The sequence below is a fragment of the Chelonia mydas genome, chromosome 7 (assembly GCF_015237465.2).
Source record: "Chelonia mydas isolate rCheMyd1 chromosome 7, rCheMyd1.pri.v2, whole genome shotgun sequence".
In the NCBI taxonomy this organism is placed as follows: Eukaryota; Metazoa; Chordata; order Testudines; family Cheloniidae; genus Chelonia; species Chelonia mydas.
The window spans coordinates 50,941,678-50,967,213 of NC_057853.1; the positions used below are offsets into that span (position 1 = coordinate 50,941,678).

Sequence of the window (25,536 nt, forward strand, 5' to 3'; positions counted from 1 at the left end):
GGGAGGATGGGCAGAGCTGAGATGGGGTATTGTTTTGCTGGAAGGCGTTAATGAGTGCCATCAGCTTGTTGTTTGATAAACAATTGCAGAGGTGCTTGAGGCTATGTCTGTGCTAAAAAACTAGCAGGGGCTTCATGTGTCCCTGTCCCCCCCTTTTCCCCCAAATTAATAAGCATTGATGAGTTGGAATTGATTGGATGTGTATTTAAAAGTGATTGCCTCATAGACAGGTTTCAGAGGAGTCACAGAGACCCCCTTGGGACTGTCGCCTGATGTGCTGAAACTACCTCTGAGCCCATCTTCCCTGCCAGCTTGGGACTTCAGAACCCTGTTTTGTTGAGCCAGACACGCAAGCCTGCTGCAACACAGACTGAACAATGCCCCCAAAGCTGCAGACTTAACTGAAAACAGCTTAGCAGGTCACCTCTCTCCAGCACCCAGCTCCTAATGGGATTCAAACCCCAAATAAATCCGTTTTACTCTGTATAAAGCTTATACAGAGTAAACTCATAAATTGTCCGCCCTCTATAACACTGATAGAGAGAGATGCACAGCTGTTTGCCTCACAGACAGAGAGACAGAGAAATGCCATCAAGTTGAGTGCAAGGCCTTCCAAGCTCAGCCAATAATTTGTTAATTGTGACAGTGGCTTTAAAGAAAATGTTGGTATTAAACCAGATGCTTTAGGTCATGAACAGGCCACCAGCTGGGGCCAGTAAGAAATTTCCCCTTATGCTCCTAAGTGTTTTATATCTTCCTCCTAAATGTCTGCTATTGATCACTGTCAGAGACAGCAGCAGAGTGGATAGATCACTCGTCTGACCCTCAAAGGTAATGCCTCTCTTCACATAATATCTTGAGGTATGGCTAATTTTGAGTTAGTGAATTCTCTTAAGGAACCCCACTCCTTATTGCATCTGTTTATCCTACAATAATAAGCCTTGCTTTCTCAGAAACAAAAAAGTCTCGGATCTCTTGCAAGGAGAAGACCTCTGCCGAAGATGGAGCGGTGGAGAATGATAGCATCTTTGTACAGCTCATCAAAACAGCAGGAATTACTCTGAATGCTGGGGAGAGACAGAATGACATAGGTATGGATTTAGCACTCTGTGCTGTATTTGGCTGTGGATGTATATATCTATCCAAAAAGCAACATTAAAAGGAGTTTAGGGTGACAGAATAAAGCACTCAACTCAGGAAGCGCCAAAGTTAAAGTCAACCTCATGTGCGCTGTTGAATTACATGATTCCTGCCTTATTCAATATGCAAGATGGACAATGCGCAGTGAATGAGGCAGCTGATAAACCTTTATTTTTATCTCCATTGTTCAGTGAGTAAATCCTTACTTCCCTTATTTGCTGCATACGGATCAACACATTACACACATGCTTCCACTCTTCTGACGTATACATGCATGTGCCGTGCTGGGAGAATGCTGGAAGATTGTAAGTGTACAGATGGGGATGGAATGAGATAAGGCTCTGTGAGTTGCTCTAACATTTTCTCCTATTTCCTTATTAACACATTACAGAAAATGGGCAAAGTAAGGATTTTATTTTTAAATATTACAAGGTTTAGCTGAAAAGGCAGGAGTACTAGAGTGAGAGAGCTTCAAATGGAAATCACCATTCCCCTTCCTCTCCCAGCTCAAGCACAGCTGTCAGCAGTTCTGAGGAAGTGGTTGCATTATTTTGAATCAGCCACTTTGCTGTTTTTTGGACTTAGCAGTACCAAGCTTCATTGCCACATGGGGATCCCAAGTCAAGTTTCTCATTCAGTACTTTGTGTCTGGAGCATTGCAGGCTTAACATCCTCATGATGCATGTTTTAATATTCCCACAGTGACTCCCTTTTACTGGCTACTGGATGAACTAAAGTGGTTCTGGCAGAGACTTGCTGTTTCTCTTTAGAGTGGCTGGAACACTAGAAATGCAGGGTGTGCTTGTGAGAACAGAGCAGTCTGATGTTGCTGGAGGGTTGCTGTCATATCTTGTAGGGGTAAATGGTCTTTCTTTAGTAGTATAGGAGTTAGGGATTTGAGCTGGAGGAGAAAGAGCTTAATCATGCTGTATTCATTAGGACACAAGGAAAACCATGGGATCCCTTCCCTGCTGCTTGGTTCCCCAGTTTGTGTTCTTGAATGGGCTGGCAGGGTCTCCATACTAGGAGTGAGCTATACAGCTGACTGTGCAAGATTGGAGAGGCTGCACATTGGTTATTCTTTAAATTTCATCAGATCCGCTTCAAATTTGCCATGATGGAGGGAATGTGAGTAATAGTATCTTTCAGGTTTTTGTTAACTGGGCACTCTAGATGAAGTGAACTTGTAAACTCCAGTGGGTAGCTGCTTGTAATCTGCAAAGCAACTTGTATTTGTTGCTGAAATACTGTGAAGTTTCCATGACTAAAATGTATGACTAACATGTATGTTGCATGACTAAAATGATTTACTCCTGACTTTCTCCATAGCCGTGGATCAAGCAACCTTCCAGAAGAAACTCTGCCAGATCTTGAGGAAGCATCCTTTCTACCCACATGTATGTAGCTAACACCACAAATTTCAGGAGACGTCAGTGTTTAAAATCTGTATGCTACTTGGCTGTGTGGCCGCTCCCTGTGCTAATAGGCTATTAACATAGGCTAATTGCTGCTGCACACCCAAAATTGGCAGTGCAGAATGTGTCAGGTAAAAGAGGTATGCAAATGTAGCCAATTCCAGAAGTGTCCCAGTGGCCCCCCCCTCTTCTGCCACATTCCTGAGAAGAATATTGCTGCTTGTTCTTGGGCCCATTCTTTCCAGATGCCTGTCTGTCTCCCTCTCACCAATCCCCCAAACTGTATTCAACTCTTTCCCCCATCTCCTTGGCTCCCTTTACCCTTCCTGCTCTGGCTCTGTCTTTTTTGAGCTATCATGTCAGACTCACCAGCCACTAATAGGCTGATTGGAGGCAAATCTGCACTTGAACCTGTCAAACCTCATCCAGTTTATATGCTGCTAAAGTGGCCTTGTACAATTCTGGGACAAAGCATTGCACATCTGTCTCCATGGCCATGACCCCTATTCTGCCCATGTTGGCCCCCTCCTCAGGTATGCACTGCTAGAAAATGTGACTTGGGAGAGAACTGAAATCCAAAGGATGCAAGAGACAAAGACACACGCAAAGGGGAGGGGGGCAAACTTAACTTTTGAATGGAAAATTATCAGTTCACTGTTCGGTAAGTAATTGGCCTGGTAGCTGCCAGCAATGGAATGGCCACTCTTTATTTAAATGTGTTCATATTGCCAGGGTTTTCCCTTCCCCTCCTCTCTTCCATTGTCCCCATCTCAAACAGCCAGACCAAATATGAAACTTCTGAGGCTACTTGTTTCAATATTACAACTATTTTTGGACATTGTTGTTTGCTGTATTGGACACCATGCTCCCAGTTGCACTGGGAGAAGTCACAGCTGGGACTCAGCCCTTTGAGTCACAAGCAGATGAGGGGAGTTTGAAGCTGTCACCCTAGAGTGAGTTTGTAGAGGAACCAGCATCTCATTTGCAGGCTGTTTAGATTAGAGTAAAGTAGAACCTCAGTTTTACCAGAACCAATCTCACAAATGACCAGTTATATGAGCCATTTTTCCAGACAGAAAAAAATCATATAATGAAAGTAATGCTGAGGAAGAACAGGCAACATCTCTTCATATTCTGAGGCCTCTAGTGCTTTTGAAAGAGCTTTTCAGCAGCTTAAAGGGCAAGCAGAAAGTGATGCAGTGTATCATACTGCACCAGACATACATCAATTTTGAGATGTTCAGTTTTAACAACTTTTTGATTTTATGAACTCCTCAATTCCCAATTAGTTTGTAACATAGGGTTTATGCTGTATCTCTAAGATGTCCATTGTGTTGCTTCCCCTCTAGTTTATCTCTGCCTGCAGCCTGCTGTCCAGCTGGGTGCTCCTTGGCTATCTTAGCACAGAGCTCCTCTTCCCCCTCATCCTTTGCACAAATAGCCCATCCTAAAGGAAAGTGGGTGATCAGGGTTCCTACTTTTCCCTTTTGCTCTGCAGGTTGTGCAGGAGTTTGTCAGTGGCTTGGAGACTCACATTAAGGACAGAGACCAGTTCAGGAACTGCCTTCTGCCTTGCGCTCCAGTACGGGGCGAGGTTACGAGGTCAGAGAAAATGCATTTCTTTCTCCCTGCCCGTAGGAGTTAGTCTCCGCTTGAACAATGCGAAATTGGTTGTGGGGAGAAGGATTTATTCTGTTAAGCCAACCGTACTTTCATAGATAGAAGGGTTTATTCTGTTAAGCCAGCCATTCTGTTAAGCCAGCCCAAGACCAGCTTTAGGCACCAGCAAAGCAAGCACGTGCTTGGGGCGGCACAATTCCAGGGGACGGCGTTCCGGCCACCCTTTTTTTTTTTTTTTTTGCTTGGGCAGTTGCGCTCTCGGTGCTTGGGGTGGCAGATTTTTTGCTTGGGGCAGCAGAAAACCTAGAGCCGGCCCTGAGCCATCCGTACTTTCATAGATTCTTTATCTATGTCTACATTACAAGGTAGGAGTTTGATTCCCCTGCTCTTGTGTGTAGACTCATGCTAGCTCTTATCGAGCTAGCGTGAGTATAAATAGTAATGTAGCCTGGTAGCAAGGGTAGTGGCAGTAGAGGCACAGCTTAGCCATGCCAAGTATGTATCCACCAGTTCCAGGCAGGTTTGTACTCAGCATGACTAAGCCATGCCTCTGCTACCACTGCCCCTGCTACCACTGCTGTACTGCTATTTATACTTCCACTAGCTGGATGAGAGCTAGCACAAGTATGCGTGCACAAGTAAGGAAACACACTCCTAGCACTTAATATAGACAGCCAGAGATTTCAAGGCCAGACGAGACCACTGTGATCATCTAGTCTGTCATCCTGTATAACCCAGGCCAGAGACCTGCCCCAAAATAGCTCCTAGAGCAGATATTTTAGAACATCCAACCTTGATTTAAAAATTGCTAGGGATGGAGAATCCACCAGGACCCTTGGTAAATTATTCTAATGGTTAATTATTAGCACTGTTAAAAAATTATATTTTATTTCCAGTCTGAAATTATCTAGCTTCAACTTCCAGCCATTGGATTTTGTAATACATTTTCTCTGCTAGATTGAAGAGGCTGTTATCATATATTTGTTCCCCATGTAGGTACTTATAGATTGAGATCACGTCACCCCTTAACCTTCTCTTTGTTAAGCTAAATAGATTGAGCTCCTTGAGTCTACCACTATAAGGCACATTTTCTAATTCTTTAATCATTCTTATGGCTCTTTTCTGACTCTTTTCCAATTTATGAATTTATGCTCAATGACAGGATCTATCCCTCAGGCAAAGGAATGGCTAGACAGGGGCATGGCGCTTAAATAACAGTACGTTAAAGGTGCGGAGTCATTGGGCATACTAGTTGTCTAGGTGTGACTTGGGCCACAAGCAATTACTTTTGGAGGTGGTACAGTACCTGTTCCTCCCTGATTATACTCCAGGAACTGTGGTAAGAGCAGACGCTGGGGAGTTAGCAGTTGCGGTAACACTGGGGACAGCAAGATTCAGAGTCTGACAAAAAATCCACAAGATTTGGCAGAGATCATCTGCTTAAATAGTGTCTCCAGAAGATCTAGGAAAACCCCAAAGGTTCAGCTTTCTCGGTCAAGGCTCCTTCCAGAGCTTGAGCTGGAAATGAGCAAGGTTGATTTATAATTTAAATGAACTATTGTCTGTGCCTCTAAAATTTCCCCTGGCTATTCCCAAGAACAACTTGGCCTAGTCGAGAGAGACTTCTTTGCGGTACCACTAGCTCAGAAATCCCTTTCTCAAGTTTCCAGCGTCCAGTGCAAGACAGGTTTTGGTCTCTCTGAGGCACCTTTCCAGTAAGTTCTTTTGACTGGGATCAGGCAAAGAGTTCCCCTTGGAGCTTTGCAGTTGAGTTTTCAGCTGTTGCTGTTGCTCCAACTCAGACTTTGCCCACAGCTCTGCTAGGACTGAAGAAATGTGTAGCCTGTATCATCTTCCTCTCCCGAAGATATCTAGTCAGTTTCTGAGTCCCCAGATTTATTAGTAGAATTCAGTTCACCTCTCTTCTCATTCCCTCTAGTTTGTCCACTTGCTCCCACACAGACGTGCTAGTATGGTAGATCAGTGGAGGCTTTGGCAGAGTTGCTGGTGCCAGGGCATAGCGTGATACTGCCAACAAAGCCAGTTCTTCCCATATAGAGGGTGACCTCAGTGCAAAGAGGACTCTCAGGGTAATCTACATTGTGATTAAAAAACCCATGGCATTGAGTCTCAGAGCCTCGGTCAGCTGATGCAGGTTCATGGGGCTCAGGCTGCGGGGCTAAAAATTGCAGTCTAGACACTTGGCCTTGGCCTGGAGTCTGGGCTCTGAGACCCTCCTCCCTCTCAGAGTCTAAATAACAATAGTTAAAAATAGTTAAGATTGAAAGGGTGTTAAACCTGACTGCATCTAGTGCCTAACCACAAATTTTTATAAACCTGTTTGTCATACACTTCTAAAAGGACCCTTCGCTTTAGAGGGTCTGGAAATGCAGAATTATATTTGATATGCAGCTAGTTCCCCACTGCCATGTACAGCAAGATTCAGAGTTTGATAGAAAATCCACAAGCACCACTAGCACCTGACCAGTTTCCCTCTTTGACTGAGGGGTTGTTTTTGATAGGAAAAGGACACTGTTGTCATTTTAAGTAGATGTTTTTTTAATCTCTGCTGGACAAAAGCAGCGTGCTCACATCATGAATTTTCCTAACAATAAAATTTTTTTTGGGCAGAAATTTGGTTCATTCATACTGTGAAAGCCTTATTAAACTACTACTTGGAATTGAGACTTTACAGGTAAGGACATGTTAACATATTCTTCTTTTCAGTTGTGACTATGTATTTGGGGACATCTAATGCTTACAAAAGTAGAGGACTGTTAGAGCTGGTCACACTGCAGACAGGTACTAATCTGCACAAATCCGCTGATGCTCCTCAGTCCAGACTAACTCCCCTGCTTTTCCAGTCCTGACACAGCTCTACCGGTTTAAAGGGAAAGGTCAGAGAAGTGAGGGATGTGGATAGGGAAAGGAATCAGTCGAGGGTGCAGGAAGGGAAGAGAAGAGGATTGATAGGGACATCAAGGATTGCCCCAACGTGCATGTTCCAGGCTTCAGCCTTTACTCTGTAATCTTGAGACCTGCTGAAAAGTTGCTGCTCCAGCCGTGGGCCCTGTCATTCCATGATGGGGAAGTGGGGCTGGAGAGAATTCATCTGCGCAACTGCATGGTAGGAACTTACGGTGTTTTGTTGGGAGGTTCAGCTCCCTTATTGGAGAAGCAGGGAAGGTTTCTGTAAAAAAATTATCTTCTCTCTATCAAGGTACTTGTATGGCCCCCATTGTCACTGTGCCTCGCAAAACTTCAAGAGATTATCTTTGTGAGAGCTGTAAACGAGTTGCCCCTGACCAAAGCTTCTGGAACTCCTAGGAATATTATATGTACAATGCCCAAAAACAAGCCAGGTGCTTACAAATGTACCCCTCAATCTTTATTTAGTAATAACATGTACATTAAGAGCAAAGAATACCATACCCATATCTGTTAAATCCCTTAAGTACTTGGTTCTAGCAAAACGTGCCTCCAAGAATAGATCAATGGTGCCATCAAGGAACAGCCTTGAGTAAGGACTTATGTGGCACCAGACCACCCAAGGCGATACAATCCCCCCTGGAGCCTCCTAAGTTTCAGGAGTGTGCTCATGCTGTGCCACCCTTTGGGGCAGTTTGCTCCCTCCTCCACAGCTGGCCAGCTGTGCTGGCTGGTATGGAAGAGGGGCAGGACCATGTCCCTGTCTCTTTTCTGCTCCCTCTGCAGTAGCTAGTTCCCTGGAGGCACTAGGAGGAAGCAGTTGCTATGTTTGGGGAGCACAAGGACTATGATTATGCCTAGTCCTTGTGCAAGGAGTATTGGGTTGGAAGGCTCTGTGAGTCCTTCCCTACTACCTTGTGTACCCTTGCAAGAGCAAGCCAGTCTCATTTGCAGCATACTGCGTGCTTATACTCTTCTGACTAGGTGGCAGTCATTGCCCTTCAGTTTCCTGAATTACTTTCCTGGCACATGTCCCGCGAAAGATGCCATACAAATGAAGCACAGTGTATTGTAATAATACTTCAGGTTAACAGAGCCTTTCCTTGCAAGGCACTTTGTTAATCATATGTGCACTACAACAGTCTCTGAGGCAGAGAGCAGTAGCTGCCTCACTACAGGCTGCTGCACCAGTGAGCAGGGCTTATCAGGAGCCAGGAGGGAAAATGTTTCTGGTTTTTCAATCCTCTTGTAATTCAAACATCTTAATGATTGTTGTTTTAAATAAATTTTGAAAAATTCCGTTTGGGCAGAGGCCAAGTAGGGAAAATTAGAGCCACGAAGGGGAATGTTTTATATAGGAAGTATGTGTGAAAGTAGGGAGTTAAAATAGAAACTCTTTTTAGTCTTACCTGTAGTGGTTGTTTCTGATGCCTTCAGCAGAGAGGTTATATAATGGAGTCTGGGGAAGGGAGTGTGGCTTCACGTGCTTTTTTTTTTTTTTTTTTAAACTAATTTTAATTGCCACTCCTGAGTTATTTTGCTTGATACTTTTAAACCTAGCAAGCAAGTGGCCCTGCTTATATGTCTTTGTTCCTGTAGGTCAGAGGTGGATAAGCTCCACAGTCTCTGTGACTCTAGTCTAGGAGTGCACCTAACTACCAAGGTTTTCCAATTTGCGGGAATCTTCCTCTGGTTTGCATGCTGTGTGTGTTCTGTCTGTGCTCGTGAGAGGAGAATTCCAATGAGCAAAGTTTCTGGGTCATGCTTTTGGGTCCCTTATACTCTGTGTGAATGCAGTGCCTAGGGCACTGGGCTCAGTGCTGAATGGGGCCTCTGAGCACTACCACAGTCTAAAAAAAAAAAAAAAACCCAGCAGCATAATACTGCCTTTCTCTTTTTCTGTTTTAGCCTGCTGTTATAACATTGTTATTGGAGAAGCTCCCTGAGTTCTTTTTTGACACGTGAGTGCCTTAATATCTTCTCTCAGACCTGACCTGAAACCTTGTCTGTTGAGCATGATCCCAGCTGTTTGCTTTTAATCAATGACAAAAGTTTAACCAAAATCACCCAATTTACATATATGGGAAAACACTGAATCTGAGGAAGGGAGAGTACAATGTACTATACAGTACTCAGAGCTCAGGATAATTGGGCAGCATATAGCAGAGGACAAGCCTAAAGATGGGGAATTCTCCCTGATGTGGTGTGCATTCACTGGCTATTGGTGCTTACATTGGGTATATTGCACAGTACAATACTAAAGGCAGAGGCAGTATGGGAGTGGAATTAAAAGGTGTCCCAGCAGAGTCCGGAGTACAACAATGACTTTTACATCTGAAAGAACTGAGATCCCTTTCATTAATCTACCTCAAAAACTCCAAATTCCCCTGTACTGTGGGACTCAGGAACTCCACAGCAAAAACTCCACACTCTTGCATAGCTCAGGAGTATGCTGCTCAGCATGTAACTTTTTACAACAATGTGATTTTAATTTTCAGGTTTCCTTTTTTCTTATTTCACACTCCTGGAAAAACAAAAACAAAATTACAAACACCCCCCGTCCCTCCCCACCAACCACAACTAGAAAATTCCCCTTCAAAAACGTAATTAAACTTCTATTTAAAGTTGCTCTCATACAAGCTTCAAAACAAGGTGGAGAAAAAGTTTTTGAAAATATGGAAATGGTCAGTTAAATTAAAGTATATTAATATTCCATTAGCATTTATTAATGAAAATATTAGTATAAAAATTGTCCTTATACATGTGTACAATATCCTTAACTCTGACCTGCAATATATACTTGCAAATTCTGTCAATGTTTACATGGGCTAAACATTTATTGCTAGCCTGGATTCTGCTGTAGTGTGGGAAGAGCTTTAGAACTCTCTTCTCTAATCCAGTTTTGAAGCTATTTGTGACATTCGTGGATAGAGGAAGCCTGAAGCTAAGTCACACTGAGTGCTCATTTGCATGCCAGAATGCTTGTGGTGCTGAGGCTCGATCTCAGGTGACACATTGAAAACGGTTGGTTTCTGGATGCTTAGGAAGTGAGAACTGTGAATGGTTTGCCCTATTTTGTACTGACATCTGCAGTGGTTGTAAATGAAATTTTGCAGGTAGCTCATCCATGAGGGCCTGCTAATCTGCATAGTTTTGAAAAATACTTAGAAGAAATTCCTTTACCAACTGAGAGCTAGCAGTGAGAGGCTCTGCTGCAGTGGAAACTGGTCCAAAGCATCAAGTTTTGCATTTTGCACAGTTGCACTTTTCTCTCCCCTTGCCCATTATTTTTGTAAGAACATGATATTTCTCTTTCTAGATGAATTTGCTTTGCATACTTGCATTCTGTCCATGGGCACCACATCATTACTAGTTTAATATTTAAAACAAAAACCAATTCCTCTAGCTGAATGCTATTGTTTCAAAGTCTAGCACAATGGTGGGTAACCATGTATCAGGGCAATAATGGATCTGGAGAAAAATGGACAGCCATTCTACATTGTTTCCAGCTTTGGCTTCTCTAGCAGTCTTGCTTAACAGTGAGACTGGTGTTGGCTCTGCTGGTAGGATAACTTCAACTGACTTGTATTTCACTTGTTCTGACTTTTCAGTGTGGGCACCTTTGGAACCAATTTCCCCCGTCTTATTGTCAATCAGTTTAAATGGCTTGACAAAATACTTGACAGCAAGGTAAGTACTAATGGTGCAGTCAGCAATATGTTTTCTCCATTTGGTTCTTTGAGCATCCTCAGATGGGATGAGATAACTATTTTGCTTGTAGGTGGTAACAAGCACCTACTGCAAAAGTATGGGAGGGGGTCAAGCAATCAAAACATGTTGAAAACCTATGGCTTTTTTTTTAGTACTATATTTAATGGCCATTATGAATCTTAGGATTTGACCCAAAGATCTTAATATGTGAGCTGATAGAAATTTTGATGATAATGATTAAAGTGGAATAGCATGTGCCCCTCCCAAAGCAGAGGACCAAAGGAGAATCTAGGAAATAAAGAGGACTGGACAAGAAGTCTAGCTCACAAAGTTAGGTGTAGGGAAATGCACTGTAAAGTATATTGGTTTCTTAGCTGAGCCTTTATGAAGTTTCAGATGTACAATATATAAAGTTCCAATCTATTAAAGTTTGTTCTCCAGTACTAATTTATTGTATCCAAATGCTTGACAACTTGTTCTTGTAAAGCATAAATGCCATGATGCACTATCCCAGTATGAAGATGCATTAACCCCACAGATATTGGGGGAATTTTTAATACCCTGCATGTATAAGTTGTGGAATGCAGAACAGCCCCATCTAATACAAATCATAAAAATTTGGATGGCTGAGAACACTAGATATAGAAGAGATGAAGATTTAAGTGAGGGTTAAAGTGATTTCAATGCATCTGCATCTATATTAGGTGTTTGCCCTGATTTAACCAGATTAAAGACAGTTTAGTTAAACCAGTGCAACTGTTCTAATGCAGGCCAAACCTTAATATGTACAGACTAAGGGTCTAATCCTGTAGTCCTTGTGAAAGTAGTCTCATTAAAGTCAGGGGTGAAATGCTGGCCCCATTGAAGTCAGTGGCAAAACTCCCTATGACTTCAGTGAGGCCAGGATTTCACCCAAAGTAAGTAAGGGTACAGGCGCAGGCACCAAATTACTGGAGTTATTATTGTGGGTCAGTGAGGGTAAATAGTGGGGAAGGTATAAGTATGGAGCAACTGTGATCATATTAAAGATATCTTTTACCATTAAATGTCTTGTAGTATTTCTTGAATGTAGGAGCAAATGTACAGTAGTGGATGTCAGGAAGGAACATGTCCTACTCCCTGCTATCCCCACAGCAAAGACAAGATCACCTGCTGGCAAGAGGCCCTTTAGATTTGCAGGCACAGTTGCCTGACACCTAAATATAAGGACTGTTTTTTATTTTCCTTATTTCGGCCTGACAGACCATTCAGATTGTAGCCTGAGGACTTCGAATGTTAGCTGTGCATTTGAAACACCCAGTCAGAAGTCTGGAGTTAGCGCCTGTTGTAACTCCCAATGAAAAACGTGACAGACCTCCCATTGACTTCAATGATAGTCAGGGGCATATTGGCTTGAGTCTCATTTAAAGAGCCTTGATCTAAGGCCTGGTCTGCTCTTAAAACTTGGGTTGATGTAGCCAAGGTGCTCAGGGGTGTGAAAATTCCATACTGACCTAACCCCCAGTGTAGACGCAACTAGCTTGATGGAAGAATGCTTCCATCAACCTAGGTACCATCGCTTAGGAAGGTGGAGTTCTTGCAGCAACGGAAAAACCCCTTCCATCGCTGTGGTCTGTGTTTGCACTACAGGCTTACAGCAGCATAGCTATGGCGCCATATCTATGCTGCCAAGTGCCTATAGTGTAGACATGGCCTAAGTTGTTTTGAACTGAAGAACTTCATAATTGTTTAACTGCCTGGTCTTGTTACTGAAAAGAATGGATGTCAGTGAACCTGAAGAGCTAACTGGATTCGACAGTTCCATCAACACTTTTTGGAGAACTGCTGTTTAGATGGCTAAGAGGTAGATGAGGAGGAGGAGGAGTCTGGTGAAGAATTAGAGATGGAGTCCATATAATTGTTCTAGCTTTCTGTGTTCTCTGCTTCCTTTTTCTGTTTTTTTTTTTTTTTTTTTAAATCTGTCTCTGTTGATTACTCAGTACTCAACTACCATTACTAATAAATGAGAGCAACTGTCCCATAGTGGTTTGAATGAAAGAGGGTTGTTGTCAATTGTAAAGGCTTGGTTATTTTTATTTTCCAATCTGCTTTGCCCAGCAAAATAATTGGCGTTTTAACAGCAAAATATACAGTGCTTTAAAAATCACAGTGGGATTTAAATTGTCATTTGGCTTAGTGGAGAAGGCACTGGGCTGGGACTCAGGAGATCTAGGTTCTGTTCCCAGCTCTGCCATTGGCCTGCAGGATTATTATGGGCAAGTCACTGCACCTCCCTGGGCCTCAGTTTCCCCATCTGAAAAAAGGGGATTATGACCTCCTTTGTAAAGTGCTTTGAGATTGACTGACTGATGAAAAGTGCTAGGTATAATTATTATTTAAATGTGGTCAATCAAGAGGACAGTGATTATGGGTGCATCCACTACAAGCATAGAGAAATGACTTCATTAAGGACATTGTGTTTATAATGTCATCATTGCTTTGAAAATGTGCTGGGTTTTTGCTGGTGGTTAGCAAGAAGGCCATGTTCCTTTTCTATTTGCTGTGGTGGTGGTGGTGATGAAATTGTCATATGCCAGTGTTTCCCTCTTCTGCAGGATCTCATCATGAAATTAATGCAGATGGTTAGTGTTTCTCCGGCGCCAATCCAGCATGACATTATCACGAGCTTGCCAGAGATCCTGGAGGATTCCCAGCAAAGTGAATTTGCGAGAGAGGTTAGGTAAGGCTGACACTCATGCTGTCTCTTAATCCTCTGCACTGTGTGTGCTTTACTCCCAGCTGCGCAGTGCACCAGAGGTGAGATATGTCTTTATCAAATTGTGAATTCCACTTTGTTTTGTATCTTCCATTTTGTTGTAGGTGCTGAGCATATGTCTAATCTTGCCCGGGGGCAGGTTATTATGCTGTATCCAGACACTGCCTTGCTCAAGAAGGGTGTGACACACCTATTTGAGTGACTATGTCAGATAGGGGGCATTCCCAGGTCCCAGCATACGTCTCTGCACAAACACACCAATCCTCCCTCCTGTGGGGTCAGAGTTAACTCCCCAGATCAAGCACCATGGTCAACAATAAAACAACATTTTTTCTAACTCAGGCAAAGCCAGGAGTAGACCCAGGTCAGGCTCTCTGGCAGGAGTTACACAGACTCCCTTGCCCCGATACAGCACCCCCAAGTCTGGCTAGGCACATGCCCAGACTCCCTGCCCCCCACCAATGCAAGCCCTACTTGGGTCAGTCCAACCTGTCTATGCACTCTGATGCTGGTGTGTGCTGTGAGCTCAAACTGCTGGGTCTTGCTGTGCTATCTCAGCAGTCCTGTTGTCTCCAGGCTGTGTATCTGTAAGAGTCCCCATTTTGCAAGCACCAGTGCAGTAGCTGCAAAAAGAAAAGGAGTAGTTGTGGCACCTTAGAGACTAACAAATTTATTTGAGCATAAGCTTTCGTGAGCTACAGCTCACTTCATCAGATGCATGCAGTGGAAAATACAGTGGGGAGATTTTATATACAGAGAGAACATGAAACAATGGGTGTTACCATACACACTGTAACAGGAGTGATCAGATAAGGTGAGCTATTACCAGCAGGAGAGCTGCGGGGGGAACCTTTTGTAGTGATAATCAAGGTGGGCCATTTCAAGCAGTTAACAGGAACGTCCGAGGAGCAGTGGGGGGGGAATAAGCATGGGGAAATAGTTTTACTTTGTGTAATGACACATCCACTCCCAGTCTTTATTCAAGCCTAAATTAATTGTATCCAGTTTGCAAATTAATTCCAATTCAGCAGTCTTTCGTTGGAGTCTGTTTTTGAAGTTTTTTTGTTGAAGAATTGCCATTTTTAGGTCTGTAATCGAGTGACCAGTGAGATTGAAGTGTTCTCCAACTGGTTTTTGAATGTTATAATTCTTGACGTCTGATTTGTGTCCATTTATTCTTTTACGTAGAGATTGTCCAGTTTGACCAATGTACATGGCAGAGGGGCATTGCTGGCACATGATGGCATACATCACATTGGTAGATGTGCAGGTGAACGAGCCTCTGATAGTGTGCCTGATGTGATTAGGCCCTATGATGGTGTCCCCTGAATAGATATGTGGACACAGTTGGCAACTGATTTTGTTGCAAGGATAGGTTCCTGGGTTAGTGTTTTTGTTGTGTGATGTGTGGTTGCTGGTGAGTATTTGCTTCAGGTTGGGGGGTTGTCTGTAGGCAAGGACTGGCCTGTCTCCCAAGATCTGTGAGAGTGAGGGATCATCCTTCAGGATAGCTTGTAGATCCTTGATGATGCGTTGGAGAGGTTTTAGTTGGGAGCTGAAGGTGATGGTTTCTGGCGTTCTGTTATTATCTTTGTTGGGCCTGTCCTGTAGTAGGTGACTTCTGGGTACTCTTCTGGCTCTGTCAATCTGTTTCTTCACTTCAGCAGGGTGGGTATTGTAGTTCTAAGAATGCTTGATAGAGATCTTGTAGGTGTTTGTCTCTGTCTGAGGGGTTGGAGCAAATGCAGTTGTATCGTAGAGCTTGGCTGTAGACAATGGATCGTGTGGTGTGGTCTGGATGAAAGCTGGAGGCATGTAGGTAATCATAGCGGTCAGTAGGTTTCCGGTGTAGGGTGGTGTTTACGTGACCATTGCTTATTAGCACTGTAGTGTCCAGGAAGTGGATCTCTTGTGTGGACTGGTCCAGGCTGAGGTTGATGGTGGGATGGAAATTGTTGAAATCATGGTGGAATTCCTCAAGGGCTTCTTTTCAATGGGTCCAGATGATGAAGACGTCATCAGTGTAGCGCAAGTAGAGTAGGGGCATTAGGGGATGAGAGCTGAGGAAGCGTTGTTCTAAGTCAGCCATAAAAATGTTGACATACTGTGGGGCCATACGGGTACCCATAGCAGTGCTGCTGATTTGAATTCTTCAACAAAAAAACTTCAGAAACAGACTCCAACGAGAGACTGCTGAATTGGAATTAAGTTGCAAACTGGATACAATTAACTTAGGCTTGAATAAAGACTGGGAGTGGATGTGTCATTACACAAAGTAAAACTATTTCCCCATGTTTATTCCCCCCCCTACTGTTCCTCACGTGTTCTTGTCAACTTCTGGAAATGGCCCACCTTGATTATCACTACAAAAGCCCCCCCAGCTCTCCTGCTGGTAATAGCTCACCTTATCTGATCACTCCTGTTACAGTGTGTATGGTAACACCCATTGTTTCATGTTCTCTCTGTATATAAAATCTCCCCACTGTATTTTCCACTGCATGCATCCGATGAAGTGAGCTGTAGCTCACGAAAGCTTATGCTCAAATAAATTTGTTAGTCTCTAAGGTGCCACAAGTACTCCTTTTCTTTTTGCGGATACAGACTAACGCGGCTGCTACTCTGAAACAGTGCAGTAGCTGGCTCTCTGCTCAGGAACTCTTAGTTCAGACTCTGTACCCATGTGCTCTGGTGTCTCCCTGCCCCAGGTGGTCCATAGTTAATTCTGTGTCCTTGTTCTATAGTGGCACTCCCCCACTCCCTCAGCCAGTCAGTTTCCGTAGAATAGCAGGAGGTTAGGGGTGGGGAAGAGCGAGGGGAAGGAGGAGAAAGGAAGGAGATTGGGGAAACAATCACAGAGCAATTTAGGGCCATCAGCTCTAATGTGTGTTAAATACTGAACCATCCACAGAGAACAATGGACTGTCTACATCAATGCCTCATTGTGGGGGAGGGAAGGGGCTGGAGTTTCTCAGCTTGAGCACACGGCAGAAGTGGTTAGAGACTATGGGTATGTCTCCACTAGAAATGTAAGTCGACCTGTATTAGATCAATTTACAGCCACTGTAGTAATTACAGTGTCTACACTGCCTTCCTTGGGTCAATGGTGTGCATCCTCACCAGGAGTGCTTCCACTGACTTAGGGGAAGTAGAGCCCTGTCTCTCAGCTCCACAGGCAGCTCCCTCCTGGGAGCCTGGCTGCTCCACAGATTTCTGGACTCTCAGTGGGCTGTCTCTGTCTCCTCCCTCCCCCCAACCCCCATTCCCCATTGAGAGCGGAGAAAGTTGCCTGGGGCTTCCCGGCTCCCACATGGGAGCAGGGTCCATTCTTGCCCCAGCTCCCAGCCAGGAGAGGGGTCCAGCCACCTCCAGCTCTCCAGGGGAGCTGGAGGCAGCTGGACTTTAGCTGGCTGGCTTTCTTGTCAATTTCATGGCAGGATGAAATTGACAAGACAACCAACAACCCATGTAAGTAAGGCAATGCAGTGTCTACACCAGGGGTCTCAAACTCAATTTACCTTAGGGCCAGTGTCAGTCCTCAAATCCTCCCAGCGGGCCAATAATGTCACTCATGCTGCCCAGAACCTGCCCCTCCAAACTCTCTCCCCCCTCCCCCCCAAACTCCACCCCCACCGGCCTAAGGCTCTGGGTGGGAGTTTACCCTCCTAGGTCTGGGGTAGAGGATTGGGGTGCAGGCTCTGGGAGGGAGTTTGGTTGCAGAAGGGGAGAGAGATTGGGCTCTAGGATGTAGTTTGGGTGGGGGAGGGAGTCTGGAGGTGCAGGCTCTGGGATGGAGTTTGGGTCCTGGGTGCAGGCTCTGGGCTGGGGCAGGGGGTGGGGGTGCAGGAGGGAGAGGGTGGAGTTGCAGGCTCTGGGAGGGAGTTTGGGGGCGAGAGGGGGTGTGTGGGGAAAGGGGAGGGGGTGCAAGCTCTGGGAGGGGGTTTACGGTGCTTACCTGGGGCTCCAAGGCCTGGGGGCCTCCGTGTGCTGCTGCCCCTGGGCACCACACCCACAGCTTCCCATTGGCTGCAGGGGCGCTCCTGGTGGGGGCAGTGCGCGGAGGCACAGCCCTGCCCAAGGGCTGCAGGGAGGGGCTGGCAGCCACGTGGAGCAAGCGTGCAGGAAGCCGCTCAGCTCTGATGTGCTGCTGCTGGTGGGCGAGGCCCCGGGCCATTTTAAATCGCCCGGGGGACATGTGGGGGCGGGGGTAGAGAGGGAGGAAGGCCCAGGGACCGCAGGCGGGGCCAAGGGAGAGTCCCGGCCCCAGAATTGCTGGAGCCCCATGGTCCACATTGGGAAGGTTCTTGGGCTGCAGATGGCCCGCGGGCTGGGACTTTGAGACCTGGTCTACACAGACATTGTGTTGCCCTAACTACACCAACATAAACCTTATGCCTCTCATGGAGGTGAAGTTATTATGTCGGTGGAGTGGAGTACTTTTATTGGCGGGAGCAAGGCTGTAGTGTACACACTGACACAATGATGTAAACTGTGTCAGGTCGACCTAACTGTGTAGTGTAGACCAGCCCTATATTTAAGAGGCGTGGCTCTCTGCGAAGGTGGGCTGGCCACTGCAACATGTAAGCAGAATGGGCTGGAGAGAGAGAAGGCAGGAGGGGCTCTTCCTAGACTGAAACACTGGCAAGACTCTGGACTCACAAAAGGTGTGAGATCAGATTAAGGGGAGGGTGTGTTTTAGGACATTGTTTGTTTTTAAAGATCTATAACACTCTATTGCTTTCTAAGAGTAAAGGGACTGTGGTTAAAAACTTCCTTTGCTAAATCTTTCCTGCCATCTTCTTGAAGGGGTTGAATTAGAAGCCAGTGTGCCAGTAATCAGGTGGAATTTAGGGAGTGCATGTCAAAGCAATTGCAGGGCTTGGGAGATCTGAGGCATTGGTTTTGGGGACGAGTGTGGTTGGATTGTCATCCCATGATCTAAGGAAGGGCTCAGACAAGAGTTATGTGCCTGGGAGTGTGCTCTAGAGACTCAGCGCCAGAAACAGTGACTAGACTCTACCCCAGCCCGGGGGGCTTAGAAGCACATGCTGCTCATGAGTGGGTCTCTTACAGCAGACTGGTGACTGTCCAGAAGAGAGCACTGGGACAGGTTGTACCAACACATGGTAGTTAATGTGTTAGCTAAAACATGTTAAACATACACCTTTTTTCCTAGTAAAAACATGGCCTTAGACTTAAGTTTCTGTGGGCAGTGACTGTTTTTTACTCCGTATAGTGCCTAGCACAGTGGATACCTGGGGCCTCTAGGTGTTACTGTAATAAAAATAATTCATAATAAAATTAAATATCATGTAATAATGTGTATGTACAAGGTGGCAGAATTAAATTTGCCCAGGCAACTTTTGACTGCTTGGCTGAGTAACCTTAACATTCTTTTAGTGCTGGGTGGTTTTTTGTATGTACTTTCATACATATTTTTAAAAAGAAACTGAAAAAACAGAAATTCCATCTCATGGATTCATACTGACCCCTGCTTGGGTCATCAGCACATTTTGAACCAAGTACCTTTTGCGCCACAGCACAGATTTTTACTACTTGAACAAAAGGAATAGATGGTAACGGCCTAATACTGTTAACACTTATGTTGACCAGCCACCAGTGGGAACACAACATGCACTTTGCAAGTTGCACAGTATCTTACATAATTGTCTACAAGACAGCAGAGTAATGTTGGGATCAACATTTGTGAAATCTTTTCCTGGCTTTGGAGGGCAGTGAGTTTACTGGTTACAGACAGCACTGTTAATGACCTTGTGCCATCACACAGTGAAATATGGGCAATAATACTTGCCTGCCTCTTACTATGTTTATTGAGCAAGTCCTCACACCCCTGTAACAGGCTATGAAATTCAAATCATTATTAACACCAGTCAGTGGAAGGTGGCTCCCTGCTCAGTGCACTTCCCCCCCAAGCCAAACGGAAAGATGCTGTTGTTGTGCTTGTGTCCTGTCTGGGACCATGTCTACACTACGGGGCCTATGCACAGCTATGCATATCCTCACAGTGTAGAAACAGCCTGCACTGACAGAAGGGGCATTTCTGTCTGTGTAGGAACACCATTTCCCCAAAGTGTTCTGTCGACCTAGCAGCATTTACACAGCATTTACATTAAGTCAACTCCTATTTTGTTTAGGAGTGTGGATTTTTCATACCCATGAGCGATATAGCTATGTCAACTTAGATTTTAAGTGTTGGCCAGGCCTGGTGCTCTAACTCTGGGTCTATGATGTAGGAGGCTGGGCCTGAGAGCATGACTGGGGCATGTGGAAGGTCAGTGGGACCAGAGCATGCTCAGTAACATGGAATGTTCAAAAATTTTAAGAACAAAGCCTCTAACAAATCTCTACTGAGCGTGGGCAAATGGGTGATTTTTAGAGCTTTATAATTTGGCCAAATCTGAGTGGATTTTTATAGGGGTGATAAAAGGCATCTCACTGACCCCAGGACCAGTCCTTGCCAAATTTCAAGTCCTTGCTCCATCTGAAAACTGAGGCTTATACTGGAAAGTGCTAGGCGTTGCTTCCAGTCCTGCCCAAAATAACAATGAGAAATAGTAAACTTTATTCCTCTTCATGTCCACTTCAATTATAGTGATCCCAAATTCATTGTGTTCAGACAGAAGCAATCTTTTCCAGAGTAACCATTTTCTATAGTGCCTCTGGCATATATTTGTCATTGTTGCAGAGATTCTGGAGTGAGTGGAGAAACTGCTGACATTTTATAATTGCATAATTCCACTTAATAAAAAACTCTTATTTATTTGTCTGTAATCTTTTTCTTGTGTATCAGCCAGCTGTTAAAACGGGACACTCGCCTAACTGTTCCGATCCTGGATGCCCTTTCCAATTTGGATCTTGACGCAGGACTTTTGGCTGAGGTAAGAGATTCTCTACTAAACAGAAGCGTAAATATTAGAGCTGCTCTGATCATTCCTAGTGTTGTGTTAAAACCCAGCTCCTTTGAGTCTTTCTGTGCTAGCCAAAGTGGGAAAGGTGGCAGGAATGTCATTTGAATCTCTAAGCCTATTACATAAAATTGTTCTTGAGAGAGAGCAGTGAATTGAGGATGACTTGTATGAGATTTTCTGGCTATAATGCAGTGGTGTGATCTCAGAGGATGTGCCATCCTAACCCCCTCAGTTAGCAACTGTTTATGCCCTGAAACATAAGGGCTTATTTCCCTTATTGTTTTTACCCTGTCTATTGTAAATGGATGTTCTCATTAGGCATGTAAATTTCTAATCCTTTGAATCCTATTAAACTCTTGGCCTCAGTGATAATATTGTGATGGAGAATTGTTATTTTTTAAAAAAATATTCTATCTTAAATTTGTTGCCCTTCAATTTCATTGACTGTCCCCTTGATCTTGTATTATGAGAAATGGTAAATAGGAGCGCACAACTTACCATCTTCAGACCCATTCATTATTTTGTGTCGCTCTACAATGTCCCTTCTGAACTAAACACTCCCAGCCTTTTCAGGCTGTTTTCATATGGAAGTCGCTTCAGCTTCTGATAATTTCTTTTGCCCATCTCCAAAGCCCTTGTTATCTCTGCTATTTAGTTTTTGACGTGTAGTGACCAGAATAGAATCCAGTATTCTAGGTGAGAGCATCCCATTGATTTATATAACATTCCATATTCTTCTCCAGCCCCTTCCTTTGCATCCAAAGATCAAGTTTGTTTTATTGACCATCACTGACATTGATCAGCAGTTTTCACTGAGCTGTTTACAAGAATTCTCAGGTGTCTTTTCTTGAGTGGCTCTAGTCAATTTAGAATCCAGAAACATATGAGTATTCAGAATATCCCTTCCAATGTGTATTACTTTGCACTTGTCAGCACTGAATATCATTGGCAATCATGACAGGTTTCAGAGTAGCAGCCATGTTAGTCTGTATCCGCAAAAAGAACAGGAGTACTTGTGGCACCTTAGAGACTAACCAATTTATTAGCGCATAAGCTTTTGTGAGCTACAGCCCACTTCATTGGATGTGGCAATTCATCGAATTGGCAATCATGTTGCCCATTCCCTTAGCTTGCCATGGTGGTGTTGCCCTACTCCCTGCGAAATTCCTCGCTATCTTTTCCAGCCTTGCCTATTCTAAATAATTTTTTTTATAGATTCCAAGGCCAGAGGGACTATAGCGATCATCTAATCTGACCTCCTGTATAACACAGGCCAGAGAACTCCAAAATATTTCCTTGAGTAGATCTTTTAGAAAATCATCCAATTTTGATTTAAAAATTGTCAGTGATGGTAAATCCTCCCCAACCATTGGGAATGATTTTTCATCATCTGCAAATGTTGCTACCTCATGGCTCACCACTTTTTTCTGGGGATCTTTATTAAATATATTAAATAACTCCAGTCTCGGTTCAGAACCACTGGTCACCTTTCCCCATTATGGAAATTCCACTGTGCATCTCAAGGTAAAAAGAGAGAAAGGTCTGTGTCATTGGGTGTATAGAACTCATGCTGGCCTGGTAACCAAGAAATTAAAGCAAGAACTGCCAATCAGCACTGATCCTCACAGCCGCTGCGGGAGAAAAAGAGCTGAGAAGCAGAGGGGTGGGGTGGCTGTCAGAGGAGCAAGCAGGTCAGAGAAAGAGGGTCCTGCCAACAAGCTGGCGAGAAGCCTCCCCAGAGTGACAACAGCTCAAAGAATGGACGACCAGTGCCACGGGCCGCAGAAGCCTACGGAGCCAATGGAAGTAGGAAGGAGCTCAGAGTATTGTAGGAAAATTGTTAAGGACTGATTCTGCCTGCCTGAGTTAAGGGTCCTGGAATCTAGTGGATTGGGTGTGCCTGAGTTCCCCTACCAACCTCTTAACAGAGACTTAAAAGCCAAAGGGGGTTCCAGGCCCCTTGAGGAAAGGACCAGATAACCGCTGCCAACCATAAGGGGAAGCCCATACACCCCAGTGGGACAGAAATTAATGTCCTTGCCTCCAGAAGGACTATAAAGACCCAGACAAGAAGGGCAGACTGACTGCCCTGTCGATCTGACAAGACTGCGCAACGCCCTGTCTAACCAAAGGGTGGCACTAATGCACTGGGGCACCAGCTCATGGTCTGTAAACAGGCTTGTGGGCTGCCTTTCAGAAATGCTGCTGCACATGGAGGCAAAGGAGCCAGAGAGGACAGTTTATATCTATATTGATGACATCTGCTGCTTGTCTGACTTTGGCCGTTTAAAGGGACCCCACTGTGGATCATGATTTCTTGGAAAGTGGCTTGGAGGAAGAGCTTTGAAATGGGAAAGAGCAGCCATTCTTCCTGTGTATTAGCTGAGGGAGATTCAGTGACTCGGCACTGGGCTTAGTCTCTGTGTTTTTGTTTTGTCTTTTATTAATACTGAATGCTGCTGAAGAAGACACAAGTGGCACCATTCTGCAACCCTCTCTCAGAGTGAATCCCTGCTAATATAGCATCAGTCATGACTGCTGACTGGCAGTCATTATTATGAGGTGTCACCTCATTGTCATGGCAACACCTGCAAGATAACTGTACAGCAGAGTGAAAATGTAGAATGGAGGTGAGATACAAAGGCTTCTCCCAGCCGGAGCCTATGTACGTGCTGAAATGGTACAATTCTCATGTTCAGGTTGCTTCTGAGCACAATGCCGGTTGTTTGTTTGAGTGTATTAAAGATTATTTTATTATTTACATGGCCCGAAAGGGGTGCTAGTGGTCTATAATAAACTTTACATTTCCCTGGCACCCCAGTCTTACAGATGACACAATATTGCTCTTCCCTTTAGGTGCGGCAGTCTGCTATGATCATTGTGCCTGCTGTAAAATTGGAAGATTTGCCTGTAGTAATCAAATTCATTCTACATAACATCAAAGCTGTGGATGCAGTACAGGTACAGTATTTACTCTGTCACAGACAGGAGACGTACAAATGAGTATTCTTTAGGAACACAGGAATGGCCATGCTGGTATAAACCTGTGGGCAATGTAGTCCAGTGTCCAGCTTGGCAGAGATCAGTGCCTGATTCTTCAGGAGAAGTTGAAATACTCTAATAATACTCCATACTGCTAAGTACTAAACCCCATAAGGAATTTATTCCTGACCCCCATTGTTGATTCACTTATGCCCTGAAGTGTGAGGATTGAGAGCCCCTCCTGTGCTCTGGGTATTTTTCAAGCCCCTTTGTTATCATTTGTTTTTTAAAATATGTTTTGCAGAAAGTGACAGGAATTTTCTTTAAAGGGCCTTTCCACAAAATTCATGTGTGGTGGACTTACCATCCTGCGCCTCTCTTTCTGTCTCTTTTGCAGCAGGCCCTTTAAATTTCCCTGGTCCAGCTTCAGCTAGGCTGGCTGCAAAAGTCTTTCAAAATAAAATTACCTCAAACACAAAACCTTGATAGCAACCCTCCCAGTGCTGTTCAGGAGGGTTGTTTCCCATCCCTCTTCCACAGCCTTGGAAAGGGACTGTGGATCACCCCTTTCCCTCCTGGGGCTGATGGTCCCTGGCAAACAGTTCCTCTCTATTTTTCCGTTTCACGGTGAGAACGTGAACTTTTTGTGCTATCTCCCCCTCTTCCTCCCACCCTCCCACCCCCAGTGGTTTTTGTCTCAATTGGTTAGATGATTGATTGGGAGGGGAGCCTTGCCCCACCCTACACTGCAAGGCTATTGGCTCTGGGCCCTTAAAGAAACAGTCATCTCTTCTCCCTGGGGCCATTTCCCCCATGTCTACCCCTGCTGTCCCCAGGATCATCATTTGGTTGAGGCTGTTTGGAACGGGGTAACCTGAGCCCTATTCCCTCTCACTCCCCCAATTCCTCTTTTCCTCAGAGGACCAGTGTGAGGGATTGTCATTCCTGGGGTGCAGTCTGGGAGCCGCTGGAACTGCTGTGCTCCCTAACAATTCAGCTGGGATGGCCTCTCTCACACTGCTCTGCTGGTGACTCAGCCAGCCTCTCCAGGCCCTGTTACACCCAACATGACATCAGGTGGCACCACACACCCAACTGAGTTACCTTAGTGCTTTACCTAAGCCACTCATGGACAAACAGAGGGCAACAGCCAACTTCCCAGCTCCCCAGCCTTGCACCCCTACTGGAGCATAAACACAGAATTACACTGTCTTGCTCTGCACAGGATCTGTACCATGCAAGGTTATTAATTAATTCGTTCCCCCCTCAATGTGGGAAAGATATCCAACAGCCTTTGTTTACCAAGCAGAGATTTTCCCATATACTTCACTCAAAATGCATTGGTTAAGATAAATCATAAACCAAATTTATGAACTACAGAAAGATAGATTTTAGCAAACAGATCAAAGCAGATTAACTAGCAAATAAAAAAAAATGCAAGCTAAGCCTAATATACTAGATAGATGGGGTTTGAATTAGCAATTTCTCACCCTGACTGATGATAAAAGCAGGCTTGCAGATTCTTAAGGCACAAGCTGCATCTGCCTTGCAGCTTGGGTTCTCCTCCCCAATTCCAAATCCTTTGTTTTCCAGAAAGAAAAGGAGTACTAGTGGCACCTTAGAGACTAACCAATTTATTTGAGCATAAGCTTTTGTGAGCTACAGCTCACTTCATCGGATGCATTCAGTGGAAAATACAGTGAGGAGATTTATATACACACAGAACATGAAAAAATGGGTGTTATCATACACACTATAAGGAGAGTGATCACTTAAGATGAGCTATTATCAGCAGGAGAGCCGGGGGGGGGGGAGGGCGGGAGAAAACCTTTTGTAGTGATAATCAAAGTGGGCCATTTCCAGCAGTTAACAGGAACGTCTGAGGAGCGGGGGCGGGGGGGGATAAGCATGGGGAAATAGTTTTACTTTGTGTAATGACACATCCACTCCCAGTCTCTATTCAAGCCTAAGTTAATTGTATCCAGTTTGCAAATTAATTCAGCAGTCTCTCGTTGGAGTCTGTTTTTGAAGTCTTTTTGTTGTAATATTGCGACCTTTA

At 44.5% G+C, this 25,536-nt stretch overlaps 1 protein-coding gene across 9 annotated transcripts in view; it reads left to right on the top strand.

Moving 5' to 3' along the window:
- Nucleotides 1-25,536, top strand: part of FANCD2 (FA complementation group D2) — a 191,760-nt gene that overhangs the window by 7,909 nt on the left and 158,315 nt on the right. For 4 of the 9 annotated variants that reach the window (XR_006292126.1, XM_037903424.2, XM_043550844.1 and 1 more), the window contains exons 3-12: nt 954-1,091; nt 1,332-1,445; nt 2,470-2,537; nt 4,054-4,157; nt 6,807-6,870; nt 9,012-9,064; nt 10,715-10,793; nt 13,409-13,533; nt 20,378-20,465; nt 23,352-23,456. Coding sequence is in view for 8 of the 9 variants with exons in the window: in XM_037903424.2 (XP_037759352.1) it covers nt 954-1,091; nt 1,332-1,445; nt 2,470-2,537; nt 4,054-4,157; nt 6,807-6,870; nt 9,012-9,064; nt 10,715-10,793; nt 13,409-13,533; nt 20,378-20,465; nt 23,352-23,456 (938 nt within the window). In the remaining variant the exon portion in view is untranslated. Of the gene's footprint in view, nt 1-953; nt 1,092-1,331; nt 1,446-2,469; nt 2,538-4,053; nt 4,158-6,806; nt 6,871-9,011; nt 9,065-10,714; nt 10,794-13,408; nt 13,534-20,377; nt 20,466-23,351; nt 23,457-25,536 lie in introns of those variants that run through there. The other 5 variants (XM_037903426.2, XM_043550847.1, XM_037903425.2 and 2 more) reach the window with 4 other exon arrangements.